A 13,358-nucleotide genomic window follows, 5' to 3' on the forward strand; every position below is an offset into this window, starting at 1 on the left:
AAACAGCCTTCAAGGATCCAGTAGTGCACATGAGGTGATTTAGGTGACCTGTATCGGGCGAGCTTCAGTGTCGCTGGGGAAGCGCTCATCATTTACACGCTTTGGTAGCAGTAATGTCGGTGAGTGCTGGTAAGACCTCTGCCTTCACAGAGCGGGCTGGATTGGGCTTCTTGGAGCTGGTCCTTTGACCAGTAATGAAAGGGTGAAATGTCAAAAAAGGAGAAACCCCAGTGGACTTCCAGGGACCTGGGAAGGGGAGCTCTTATTTCAGATTCCTGCCTAGCTCTTCAACTCAAGGAAGCCAGTCTGAGGTTGTGTAGTCCTTGGCTCCATTTCTTCGAAGGTTCCAAACTCATTTTTACCCTCCCCAAATGTCTGTTTTGTGTGAGAGCATGTGTGAGTGATTTGGCCCAGAAGCTGTGTACTTAAACTGCGTCCTGGCCAAACTGTAGTATCTGGCCTGAATTGTCGATATTTCAACATAAAAACAGCTCTTCTCATGGCTTTTTTGAGAGCTACCGGGCTGACTTCAGTGAGCTTACACAGCCCAAGGTGTGTGAAGCTGGAGTTCTAGGCCCATGCGGGCCCAGCTTGACCCGTCTCCCCTAGGTGCTTCCACGCTGCAGGTGCTACAGCCCACCGTGGGGCGGAGCAGAGGCTATGGGAACCCAAGGAGGCTACCTGTGGTGTGAGGCGTGGACTGTAGATGGTTCCTCCAAGTTGGGACCTTGCCCTCGGGGGTCTTTGCCTTCCCTGTTTATAGTTCACATTAGCCCTTTTGGGTGCCCTGCGCTCATGACCCCATCACCATGTGATGACGTAGACGTTTGGACCTGCAGGACCCTGTCTTCAGTTTCTGGCCTGGTGGTCAGCCACTTACTGCGTAGCTCCAATTATAGAATCTTCTGGTTACCTCCAGTTCTTTTTGTTTGTTTTAAGATTTGTTTATTTTATTTGAAAATCTGAGTTAGAGAGGAAGAGAGAGAATGAGAGAGATTAATTCACTTGCCCAGCGACCACTGATTCATTCCTCAAAGGCCGGAGCTGGGCCAGGCCGGAGCAAGGAGCTTCTTCCAGGTCTCCCATGTGGGTGCAGGGGCCCAAGCACTTGGGCCATCCTCTGTTGCTTTCTTAGGTACATTAGCAGGGAGCTGGGGTAGAAATGGAGCAGCTGGGAATCAAATTGGTGCCCATATGGGATGCAGGCACTGCAGGTGGAAGCTTAACCTGCTATGCCTTAGCACCAGCCCTGGTTACCTCCAACTCAGCTTGTCCAAATAGTAGCTTCATAATCTTGTCTCCTGTAGTGACTTTGAACTACCTGGAGTTAGGCTACATGCCACAGGTCCAGGACAGATTCCACGAGATTGCCCTCATTTCAGGCTACAGCAGCAGCTTGTGGCTTCCCAGGCCACAGAAACTTCTGATGAACTTGCTACAAATTCAGGGCTTCCCACTGCCCTCTCAGGCACCATAGTTTGCTAGAGTACCTCACAGAACTCAGGAAAGCATATACTTCTGATTACGATTTCCTTATCAAGAAAGGGATCCCAGCCAGTTGCAGCCGAAAGAAGACCCAGTGTCGGGCGGGCGTGTGCAGTGCTGAAGACACCAGCTTGGACACCTGGAGTACTGGGGTGCGAGTCTGGCTCTGCTGCTGACTTCAGCTTTGTAGTCTGGCTTCCTGCTGACGCACACTCTGGAAGGCAGCAGATAATGGCTCAAGTTCTCGGGGGTCGTTACCACTCACACGGACGATTCAAGTCAGATTCTGGGCTCCCAGCTTTGGCCTGGCCCAGCCCCAGCTTTGTGGACACATAGGGAGTGAACCAGTGGGTAGGAGATCGTTATCTTTTTCTGTCTGTCTCTTTCTCTTTGTCTCTCTGCCTTTAAAATAAAACAAAAAGGAAAAATCCCATAGAGTGAGGTCCGAGAGGCTCCCCATTACAAGGCTGTTTGGGTCCTCTCCTGGTGTCACTGTCCTGGCACACTGATCCGTACCAACATTCACTAGGGTATTGTTAACGCAAGCATCGTTGTGGAGTTTTGATTGGGGATGCATTACACAGGCGTGATTGATTGAGTCATTGGCCTCCTTGTGTTTGAACTCAATTTCCAGCCTCCCTTCCCTGCAGGCTTAGCTGATACCACACAGCTAAATGCCCAACCCCCAGTCCCATCGTAGGTCCTCGTGGTATGGCCAGCCCCCATCCTGTGCTATCTCCTTGGTACCCACCAGGAGTCCCCTTGTTAGCATAAACTATCAATATCCATCATGAATACTGACACTCTTATTACTCAGAAAATTCCTAGGATTTAGAGGGTACCTGCCAGAAACTGGGGGCATAGGCTGGCCCAATTCCTTATCATACCACGTCTTCCTTGGCCAAGGCTGGCTGGGCCTCTCTTTGACTGATAAACACGTACACACACACCCCGCCCAGTGCAGTCCCCTCTACTCCTCCCACCCCTCCCCTCCAGATGATAGCTCAGTCTTGCCAGCTCTGCGTTTCTCTGTCCCCTAGCCTCTGGGTGTTAAAGCTCTCATCTGCTCTGCTCTCCTTACTGCCTTCCAGCTGACTGCCCTGCCCCAGCTCCCCATCTGGAAGCTTCCTGTTGTTGCCAGACTCTTGGTTCCAAAATGTAAAACTGATCTGGTCACTTCCTGGCTTCAGAGTTTGTTGTTCCAGAACCATGCGTATATTACAGTTCCAACTATGTAAAACCAAGCAAAGCAGAATGTATGCGCTTGCTGGGAATGTACCTCGACGAGGGCTGGAAGGCTTTCTGTCGCGTGCTGGTGACAGCAGTTACCCACGGCAGACTACGTTCCTGGGCTGATCGGGTGTTTTGTCAGGAGCACGCACTACTCTTTTCTGCCTGTCATTATAGAGGTCTACAGCATCCTGAGTGTACGTCTTCCCTTCTTGGCATGGTGTATCTGACTCCAGCTCGGCTCCAGCTTCCTCTGAGGGCTCTCGAGCGCTGGCCACAGCATGGTTTGTAACTTTCAGGGCTGTTTTGCCCATGCTGGTGCCTCTGCCTGAGCTGCTCTTGCCTTCCTTCCTGCCCTGGAAAGTGGTATCCTCCTGGACTAAGCCTGGGCGACCTGTCTGTCCTGTCACTTTCAGTGCCCAGCTTTGGTGGAATTGCCGATCTATTTGCTCTTTCCCTGTAGCTCCCTGGGCCTGCCTGGCGCTGAGCATTTTGACCTGTTCTACCCCGTGGTGGTTGCTGTACTTGTTAGGATCCTTTCCTGTATTTGGCTTACATGATAATAACCTCCTTGCTTTGTGTGGAACCAGCTTGGAATTTGGCCCCCTTTCTTGGGTTTCCACCAAACAACAGCACAAACAAAATACACACAAAGCTGTTTGTGTGCTGGGAAGATTGGACTGAAGGTCTGGGGTGGGGTGGGTGTTGTGTAGGACAGCAATGCAGATAACTTGAAATCTGGAGCTATCAGGTATGTGTAAACTGTCTCTGCCACCTGCCGTGCTTCATCCTTTTCTTCCTTTCTTTTTCTTTTCTTTTTTTCTTTTTTTTTTGGACAGGCAGAGTGGACAGAGAGAGAGAGACAGAGAGGAAGGTCTTCCTTTTTGCCGTTGGTTCACCCTCCAATGGCTGCCGTGGCCGGAATGCTGCGGCCTGCGCATCGCGCTGATCCGAAGGCAGGAGCCAGGTGTTTTTCCTGGTCTCCCATGCAGGTGCAGGGCCCAAGTACTTGGGCCATCCTCCACGCACTCCTGGGCCACAGCAGAGAGCTGGCCTGGAAGAGGGGCAACCGGGACAGAATCCAGTGCCCCGACCGGGACTAGAATCCGGTGTGCCGGCGCCGCAAGGCAGAGGATTAGCCTAGTGAGCCATGGCACCGGCCAGGTTTGTTTGTTTTTAAAATTTATTTTATTTATGTGAATGAGTTACAGAGAGGTAGACAGAGAAAGCTCTTCCATTCTGCTGTTTTACTCCCCAGATGGCTGCAATGGCTGGAGCTGGGCCGAACCAAAGCCAGGAACCTCTTCCGGGTCTCCCACATGGGTACAGGGGCCCAATCACTTGGTCCATCTTTTACTGCCTTCCCAGGCCATCAGCAGAGAAGTGGGACAGCCGGGACAGGAAGTGGCACCCATATGGGATGCCGGCACCTCAGGCAGAGGCTTTTTATTAGGTTTCTTCTCTGCTTCCAGGAAAGATTTGATCCTACCATGTCAAATGCTGTTAATTTCAGGGCCAAGTAGTAGCTTTCTACCCCTAGTTTCAGAAGGGTGGGCATTTGGTACTGTGATCAGGATGCTGCTTGAGATACCCATACCCCTGTTGGAGTGTCTGGATTCAAGTCCCAACTTCACTTCTTATCCCACCTTCCTGCCAGTGTGCACTCTGGGAGACAACAAGCAAAGACTCTAGTAGTTGCTTCTGCCACCCATGTGAGTTCTGGATTCTGGCTTCATACCTGGCCCATCCTCAGCTGCTGTGAGCATTGGGGAGTGATGTCAGTCTGTGTCTGTCTTCCAAATAATTAAAAATTATAAAGGCACAGAGCCAAGCCGGCGCCACGGCTCACTAGGCTAATCCTCCGCCTTGCGGTGCCGGCACACCGGGTTCTAGTCCCGGTCGCGGCGCCAGATTCTGTCCCGGTTGCCCCTCTTCCAGTCCAGCTCTCTGCTATGGCCCTGGAGTACATGGAGGATGGCCCAAGTCCTTGGGCGCTGCACCCCATGGGAGACCAGGAGAAGCACCTGGCTCCTGCCATCGGATCAGCGCGGTGCGCCAGCCACTGCGGCCATTGGAGGGTGAACCAACGGAAAAGGAAGACCTTTCTCTCTGTCTCTCTCTCACTGTCCACTCTGCCTGTCAAAAAAAAAAAAAAAAAAAAACACCACAGAGCCAAGTGAGCACATGTTTGGACTTGCTGAGTGTTGTTGGTGAGTGATTTGGGGGTGGGGTCTTCCCCAGGGGTGTGTGCTCTGAGATGAGACTTGCTGACCCTCCTTGTGTGTGCTTTGAACAGGGGGAAGGGTGCAGCTGTGACCCAGTGTTGCACTTACAGATAAGGAGGAAACAGGTCTGGAAAATTGAAGATTGCTCAGTGTGGACCAGAATTTCAGACAGTTTGGATGTTTCTTCTTCTTTTTTTAAAGACATTTATTTGAAGGACAGAATGACAGAGCAAGGGAGATATCTATATATATATATATAGAGAGAGAGATCAAGATCGAGATCTTCCATCCACTGGTTCACTTCTAAGGTAACCATAGTAGCAGAGCTAGGCAAAACTGAAGCCGGGAGTCAGGAACTCCATCTAGATCTCCCGCGTGTTTAGCTGAGACCCAGGCACTTGAGTCATTATTTGGGGCCTCCCAGGTACATTAGCTGGAAGCTGAATTGCAAGCATAGAGTAGCTGGGACTCAAACCAGGCACTCAAATATGGGATGTTGGTGCCCCAAGTGATGGCTTAACTCGCTGCACCACAATGCCCACCCCTTGTGCTGCTTCTGAAAGCGTTTTCCCGCCTGTCGCTGTGCTTTGTGCTTTGGTGCTGGCTGCTGATCTTTTGCCCTGGAGACTCTACTGTCTTCATGGTTCTGGGCTCTGAGGCCTGCGGTTGTGGTCACATTGGATCCTGTACCTTTCCTTCCTTGGAGAGGAACTGCATCCTTACAGAACAGTATGGGCCCTTACAACATAGGGAATTCTCAGAGATCTTTCTGTGTGTCAGATTCCCAGGACAAGTGAGTAATGTCAAATACATTAAGGCCACAGTCAGCCACATCCCCCTGTATCCTCTGCCAGACCTGGGGTCCCCTTTATTTATCTGTAGGGACCACGCGTGCATTGGATTTTCCACCCGGGATGTCCTTGGTGCCTTCCTCCTTCGGATACTCTCTGCCTTCCCGCCCAGCGCTTCTCACCCGTGGTCATACCCCATTCTTTTATGGCCACCCCAACTTTCACTGTGCATGGCGTCTGCCAGTGGGCTTCACCAGGGCAGTGTCCTGGCTTTTCTCTTTCCACTACATTCAAAATGGATCAGCCTTGGGTGGTCCTCTTTGGGCGGCACTGTGGTTTGAATGTGATATGGCCGCCAAATGCACACAGGACTTTTTTTTTTAATTTATTTTATTTATTTGGAAGAATTACAGAGAGGGGTAGAGACAGAGAGAGAGAGAGAGAGAGAGAGGTCTTCCATCTGCTGGTTCACTCCCCAGATGGCTGCAACGGCTGGAGCTGCGCCAATCCGAAGGCAGGAACCAGGAGCTTCTTCCAGGTCTCCCATGTGGGTGCAGGGGCCCAAGGACTTGGGCCATCTTCCACTGCTTTCCAAGGCCATAGCAGAGATCTGGATCGGAAAAGGAATAGCCAGGACTAGAACTGGCGCCCATAAGGGATGCCAGCGCTTTAGCCAGGGCGTTAACCTGCTGTGCCACAGTGCCGGCCCTACAGGACTTTAAACCTCAAAGTCGGGACCACTGTTATGGTGAAGCAGGTTAGGCTGCCACTTACGTGGCCAGCATCCCACATTGGAATGCTGGTTTTAGTCCCAGCTGCTCTGCTTCTGTTCTGGCTCCCTGCTAATGTGCCTGGGAAGGCAGTGATGGATGGCCCAAGTATTTGGGCCCCTGCTATCAACGTGGGAGACCTGGAAGGAGTTCCTGGCTCCTGGCTCCAGTCTGGCCCATTCTTAGCCATTGCAGCCATTTGGGGAGTGAACCAGGAAGATCTCTGTCTCTCTCTGTAATTCTGCCTTTCAAATAAATAAAATACCCTTTTTAAGTAAGCCTCAGAGTCATAAGTTAATGGTGCTAAGAAGGTAGAAACCGAATCCCATTCTGATGTTCAGGAGATAGGGCCAATTTGGAAGGTAGTTCTTAGGAGGGGGTTGTTAAAAGAGCTTGAGTTTGGGCCCAGGCGCGCTCTCTCCTGCTGGCTGTGTCACCCTTCCTTTGTTTACATTGTGTCATCTCCCGTGGGCACCTCACCAGAGCCAAGTTGCACCATGCTGTCTGGACTTTGAACCTCCAAAATTCTGAGCAACAGTAAACCTCTTTGCTTTATAAAGCAGGCTGTCTCAAGTGTTTCATTATAGTAATGAAAACCCGACTAAGTAGGCAGATTTAATGTATTGTCCTTCCAGGAATCCTTTACACGGATCAGAGCACAGTTCTTTACCTCAAGTGTGAGTGAGTCATGGGGAAATACCTGAGGTTAGGGATGAGCTGGTAGGGGCTTTTGTGTGAAATGGGAGCTCTTCATCACCCTATGGGCCAGTTCCTACCCGGCGCCTTGCCGAGGTTACCTCGCTGTTCCCAGCCTTGCTTTCTGTTTCTGTAAAGTGGGCATAGCATACCTATGTATTTTTCAGTGTTGTGAAAATGAAATGAGCTAATGGGCATTGCGTGCCTAGAGGAGCTCCTCTCTTCCCCTGTGCCTCGTTTCATTCTTCCTCAGGCTGCTGGCCCTAGCAGGACAAGCTGGCGCTCAGATTGCCCATTATCTTCTGATCTTTACTCCTTTCAGACTCGGTCACATTGCCCTTACCGCCTATACAGAAGACTGCTCCCTTAGGAGGATTCCTTACTGGCTGTCCTGAAACATTGTGTCCGTGGGGCAGAAGGATTCCTAGGCTATCGGTGATTTTGAGCAACAGTTTTCACCCCACCTCTGATTCAGGGTCTTGTGCAGTATTTGAGAAGAGTCTGCCTGGCAGTGGTGGCCCATCACCACAGTGGTTCCTCTGTGCGTGTGTGTTAGTGTGTTTTTCAGCATGGCTGTCTCAAAAACATGCTGTGGAAAGGTAATTACGTGATTTCAAAAACCTGCTTGATTCCAGGGGGTAAGTTTGTTTCTCACTCATTTATTTTAATCAGACCTGTTTTCTTGAATTAAAAAAAAATTGTTTATCAGCTTGGAAGCTACCTGATTTAAAATGAAACTAAAGATAAGCACCTGTTCTAGCTCTCATTTTCTTATTTTTTTCTTGTAAATGTCACTGACCCAGCACTGACTGTATTAGTCTTTTCTGTGTTGCTATAACAGGATTCTTGAGGCAGAGCAACTTCCAAATAAAACCGTTCATTGGGCTTATGATTCTAGTGGCTGAAGGGTACACACGGAGCTGCGGGAACAGGCTGCTTGAACCTTTAGGGGACAGACTATACCCAAACCATGGCACTTCCTCTTTGCTTGCGGGTACTTCTAATCCCAGTTCAGTAGCAATGTCCACATAGTAGCCCCTGCTGGAATGCCCTGTGTCCTGTTCCCCAGTATATATTTTATGAATCATTCTAGACCAGTCCCCACAAAACTCATTTGGATTACTCCAGCATATCTTGAACTATAAAACCATCTGTACCCTAGGCCTCTTGGGAACTGAAGGACAGGGTTTTTGTTGTTGTGTGTGTGTTTTTTTTTTTTTTTTTTTTGGGGGGGGGGCAGCCATTCTGTGTTTATTAGCAGCACGGGCTCAGGCCTTGACCGCGTACTTGCGCAGGGGGTACAGCTGCTCCTTCCGCTGCTGCTTCTTGGTCTTCAGGCTCTCAGCGTGCTTGTTGAGCCAGCGGCGCATGGCGCGGGTCTTCTTGGGCCGCAGGTCCAGGGGCTTGTACTTCTTGCCCTTGTAGAATTTCCTGAGGTTTTCTTTCTGGGTCTGATTAATGACGGTGAGAACGTGGGCGATGGACTTGCGGACAACTCGAATCTTGGAGAGCTTGGACGCCGCACCGCCAGTCACCTTGGCCACGCGCAGCTGGGACAGCTCCACCTTCAGGTCGTCCAGCTGTTTCAGCAGCTCCTCCTTCTTGCCGTGAAGGTCCCAGGCCTTGATCTTGGCCATGGCTGCACAACCCCGCCGCTGCCACAGCTGCTCAAAGGGAAAGAGCTGTTTTGTTTTTTTGTTTGTTTGTTTGTTTGTTTTTGTTTTTTTAAAGATGATTTAAAAGAATGGCAGAGAAGCAGGGCCCAGGGGCCGGGTATTGACTGTTCTATGTCCACATTCTGCTGGTTCATTGCCAAAATGGCTTCAACAGCCAGGGATGGGCTAGTCCAAATGGCAGGAGCCAAGAACTCCATCCTGGTCCTGAGTGGCAAGAACCACAGTACTTGGGCCAATCTCCTCTGCCTTCCTAGGCATGTTAGCAGGAAGCTGTGTTGGAAGTGGAGTAGTGGGGACTAGAACCGGTGCTCTGATTCTGGTGTTGCAACTGGCAGCAGCTTAACTTGCTGTGCCATAACACCAACCACCTCCCCCCAACCAAGGAACGTTTTTTAAAATTTTTTTTTTTAAATTTACTTAAAAGGCAGAGCTAGAGAGAGAGAGTGCATGCTTTCATCGCAGGTTCACTCCCCAAATGGCCTCAACAGCTGGGGCTGGGCTGATCTGAAGCCAGAAGCCTGGAGCCTCTTCTGGGTCTCCCACATGGATGCAGGGGCCCAAGCCCTTTGGCCATCTTCTGCTGCTTTCCTAGGCACGTTAGTAGGGAGCTGGATCAGAAGTGGAGCATCCGGGTCTTCAGCTGGCATCCAAATGGGATGCTGGCATTGCAGGCCGAGGCTTAACATAGTAAGCTATAATGCTGGCCTCAAGGGACAGTTCTTACTCCAGAGTCTTGAAGGAGTTGGGCAGTGAGACCAAAGGCAGTAAGGGTACCATTTAACTACATGGTACATTTCCCCCAGATTTATTTATTGCAGGAATTAAAACATTCATCCCACCACTGCAGCTGATTGCATTATTCCACATTTCCTTCCGGTGCTGTTTGCATGCATGCATTGGGTTTTTTTCCTAAATAGTACAATTTGATGTTTCTTTTCTTTTTTCTTTTACTTTTTTTTTTGTTTTGTTTTTGCTTTTTTTCTTTTACTTTTTTACAGGCAGAGTGGACAGTGAGAGAGAGAGACAGAGAGAAAGGTCTTCCTTTTGCTGTTGGTTCACCCTCCAATGGGTGCTGTGGTCGGCACACTGTGCTGATCCAAAGCCAGGAGCCAGGTGCTTCTCCTGGTCTCCCATGCGGGTGCAGGGCCCAAGGACTTGGGCCATCCTCCACTGTACTCCCGGGCCACAGCAGAGAGCTGGACTGGAAGAGAAGCAACCGGGACAGAATCTGGCGCCCTGACCGGGACTAGAACCTGGTGTGCTGGCGCCGCAGGTGGAGGATTAGCCTATTGAGCCGTGGCGCCGGCCCGATGTTTCTTTTCTTTAAAAAAAAAAAAAAAGTATTGGGGCCAGCACTAAAACCGCCACCTGCAGAACCAGCATCCAATATGAGCACCAGTTTGAGTCCCAGCTGCTCCACTTCCGATTCAGCTCTCTGTTGTGGCCTGGGAAAGCAGTAGAATATGGCCCAAGTCCTTGGGTCCCTGCATTTACTTACTTGAAAGGCATAGTGATGGAGGGAGGTGGGGGGAGAGAGGGAGGGAGAAGAAAGAATCTCCCATCCTTCGGTTCACTGCTCAGATGGGCTACAACAGCCAGGGCTGGGCCAGGCTGAAACCAGGAGCCAGAGCTCCATCTGGGTCTTCCATATGGGTGGTAAACGCTCAAGTATTTGAGCCATCATGCGCTGTCTTCCCAGGTTCATTAGCAGGAAGCTGGATCGGAAGTACAAGACAGCCAGGACTTGAACCAGGCACTCTGATATGGGCTGTGGGTGTCCCAAGAAGCTGTTTAACCTCTGTGATAACACCTGTCCCTATATTTGTTTTTCTCCCGAGTATTGTGAGTGTACAGATGTCTGATACTCATAAATCTCTGTGACTTCTGGCAAGTTTCTTCTCTCGAGAACTGGTGTCTCTAAAATCAGGTTTAGACTGAATGGCTCATGATGACTGAGTCGTGAAATAGCTTGTTTGTGGAGCGTCTCATGGTTGTCCAGTGTTGGTGCAGATGCTGTGTGCAGTCACCACCTGCAAGGGGTTGAGTGGAATAGGATATGCTAGTTTTACAGATAAGGAAACTGAGGCAGAGCATGAGTGCCCAGAGTCCCTTAGTGCTTTGATGGCAGAGCTGAGGTGCCTGCAGACCCTGGTCTCCTGTTACTTCCCCCAGCCTTCTGACTGACTGCCCTGTAAGAACTCTGTCAAGACAGAAACAGGTGCAAGTTCTCATTTAGCCTTGAACCTGCTTTTATTTTATTTTCGTCTTTGAAAGATAGAGTGGCTGAGCTTAGAAATCTGAGTTGAGTTTTATTCATTTACCGCTTTAAATATGTCACTGCATTGTCTTACAGTTTGTGTTGTTTTTGACGAGAACTCTGCTGCAGGTTTTTTTTTTTTTGGTTCCTTGTCTACAGTATTTCTTTTTTTCCCCTGTGGCTACCTTGCAACATTTTCTCTCTCTCTCTCTCTCTCTCTCTCTCTCTTTTTTTTTTAAATCAGTTTTGTTATAGGTATGTAATTTTTCTTTGTTTTTAATCTTGCTTAGGGTCCCATCAGTGTTTTTGACCTGAGTTTGTTGTCTTTCATTTATTTTGGAAAATTCTTGGCTGTTATCTCTTCAGATACTTCTTCTACCTTGTTCTTCTCGAGGTCTATCCCTGTCTCCAATTACATGTGTGGTAAACTGTTTGATCTTGTCACACAATTCTTGTATATTTTGTTGTTTTTCAGTCTTCTGTGTGCGTGTGTGTGTGTTTCAGTTTGGGTGATTTCTATTGACCTTTCTTTGGGGTCACAGATCTTTTTTGTTGTTATTTTTAAAGATGTATTTATTTATATGAAATGTGGAGTTACGGAGTGGGAGTTGGTGGAAGGGAGAGAGAAAAAGACCTACCAGTGCACGCATCTTCCATCTGATGTTAACTCCCTAAATGGCTATAACAGCCAGGGCTGGACCAGGCTGAAACCTGGAGCCCAGAATTCCATGCTGGTCTCCCACATGGGTGGCAGGGCCCAAGCACTTGGATCATCTTCCGCTGCTTTCCCAGGTGGATTAACAGGGAGCCAAGTTGGAAGTGGGACAGCTGGGATTTGAACTGGCGCCCATATAGGATGTTGGTGTTACAGGTGGCGGCTTAACCTGCTGTACCCCAGTGCTGGCCCCAGGGCCACGGATTCTTCCTCAGCTCTGTGCAGTCTGCGAATGTCGTGTTTTAAAAGTTTGTAACATTTCCACTTGATTCTGTTTTTGGTTTTCATTTCTGCTGAAATCTCTCATTTGTTCATGTCTGTTGTCCACATTTAAAATATTAATCAGAGTTATTCTGATGCTCTTATCTAGTAGTTTCAACATCTGAGTCATCTCTGTTTCTGTTTTTCTTTTTTTAAAGATTTATTATTTACTTGAAAAAGTTATGGGGGGGGGGGCACTTTCATCTTCTGGTTCACTCCCCTAGTGGCCACAATGACCAGGGCTGTGTTAGGCCAAACTCAAGTGGGTCTTCCATGGGGGGGTCTCGTGTGGGTGCAGAGGCCCAAGCACTGAGTCATCTGCTGCTGCTTTCCCAGGAGCATTAGCAGGGAGCGGGAGGGGAAGCAGAGTAGCTGAGACTGGAACCAGCACTCGGATGTGGAATCTGTGCGTCCCAAGCAGCAGCGTAACCCCCTGCATCACAACACTGGCGCCTCCAGCAGTAAGTTTTATCTTGTACTTACTCCTTCAATGTTGTGCTGCCCCTTAATGCCTAACCACAGAGGGGGTCTTGCTCCACACTCCTCTCTGCCTGACGGCGCTTGCCTTGAGGTGGAGCAGGAGCTTGTCTGTCCTGACCTCACTTGTGTGTGAAGCAGAGCCGCAAACAGGCACTCTGTGTGCCAGCTTTCCTTCCCTTTCTCTGCCTTGCAGCCAAATCCTGCCTTGTGTTTTGTGGGTCTTAGACAGGAGGAAGTTGTCTGTACTTCCTCCAGCAGTAGTAGAGTTTTGCTTTTGTTGGTGTTAAGCCCAGCTTTGGGCTTGGATTCTTTTAGCATTTTATTTTTCATTTATTTGAAAGACAGAGATCTTTTATCCACTGGTTTACTTTCCAAATACCTATAGTAACCAGGGCTGGGCTGTGATGAAGCCAGGAGTCCAGAGCTCAGTCTGTTTGTGTCTCCCACCTGGGAGGCAGGGACCCGGCTACCTGAGCCGTCACCTGCTGCCCTCCCGGGGTGTGCATTAGTAGGAAGCTGGAATTGCAGCAGAGCGGGGACTTGAACCCAGGCAGTCTCCCACGGAATGTGGACACCCAAGCTGGATCTTTTTTTTTTTTTTCCAAAGATTTATTTTATTTATTTGAAAGACAGAGTTACAGAGAGAGGTAGAGACAGAGAGAAAGGTCTTCCATCCGCTGGTTAACTCCCCAAATGGCCACAAAAGCTGGAGCTGTGCCAGTCCAAAGCTAGGAGCCAGGAGCTTTTTCTGGGTCTCCCACACGGGTCCAGG

The 13,358-nt window shown here is 49.5% G+C and overlaps 1 protein-coding gene across 1 annotated transcript; it reads right to left on the minus strand.

The window, feature by feature from the left end:
- Positions 1-6,103: 6,103 nt before the first annotated feature.
- On the minus strand, positions 6,104-12,167 carry LOC127489462 (large ribosomal subunit protein uL29-like). Its single transcript, XM_070054401.1, has one exon. It carries the CDS (start codon positions 8,832-8,834, stop codon positions 8,466-8,468), a length of 369 nt encoding a protein of 122 aa, XP_069910502.1. The 5' UTR covers positions 8,835-12,167; the 3' UTR covers positions 6,104-8,465.
- Positions 12,168-13,358: the final 1,191 nt, after the last annotated feature.

Source organism: Oryctolagus cuniculus, chromosome 12, assembly GCF_964237555.1.
Source record: "Oryctolagus cuniculus chromosome 12, mOryCun1.1, whole genome shotgun sequence".
Taxonomy (NCBI): domain Eukaryota; kingdom Metazoa; phylum Chordata; class Mammalia; order Lagomorpha; family Leporidae; genus Oryctolagus; species Oryctolagus cuniculus.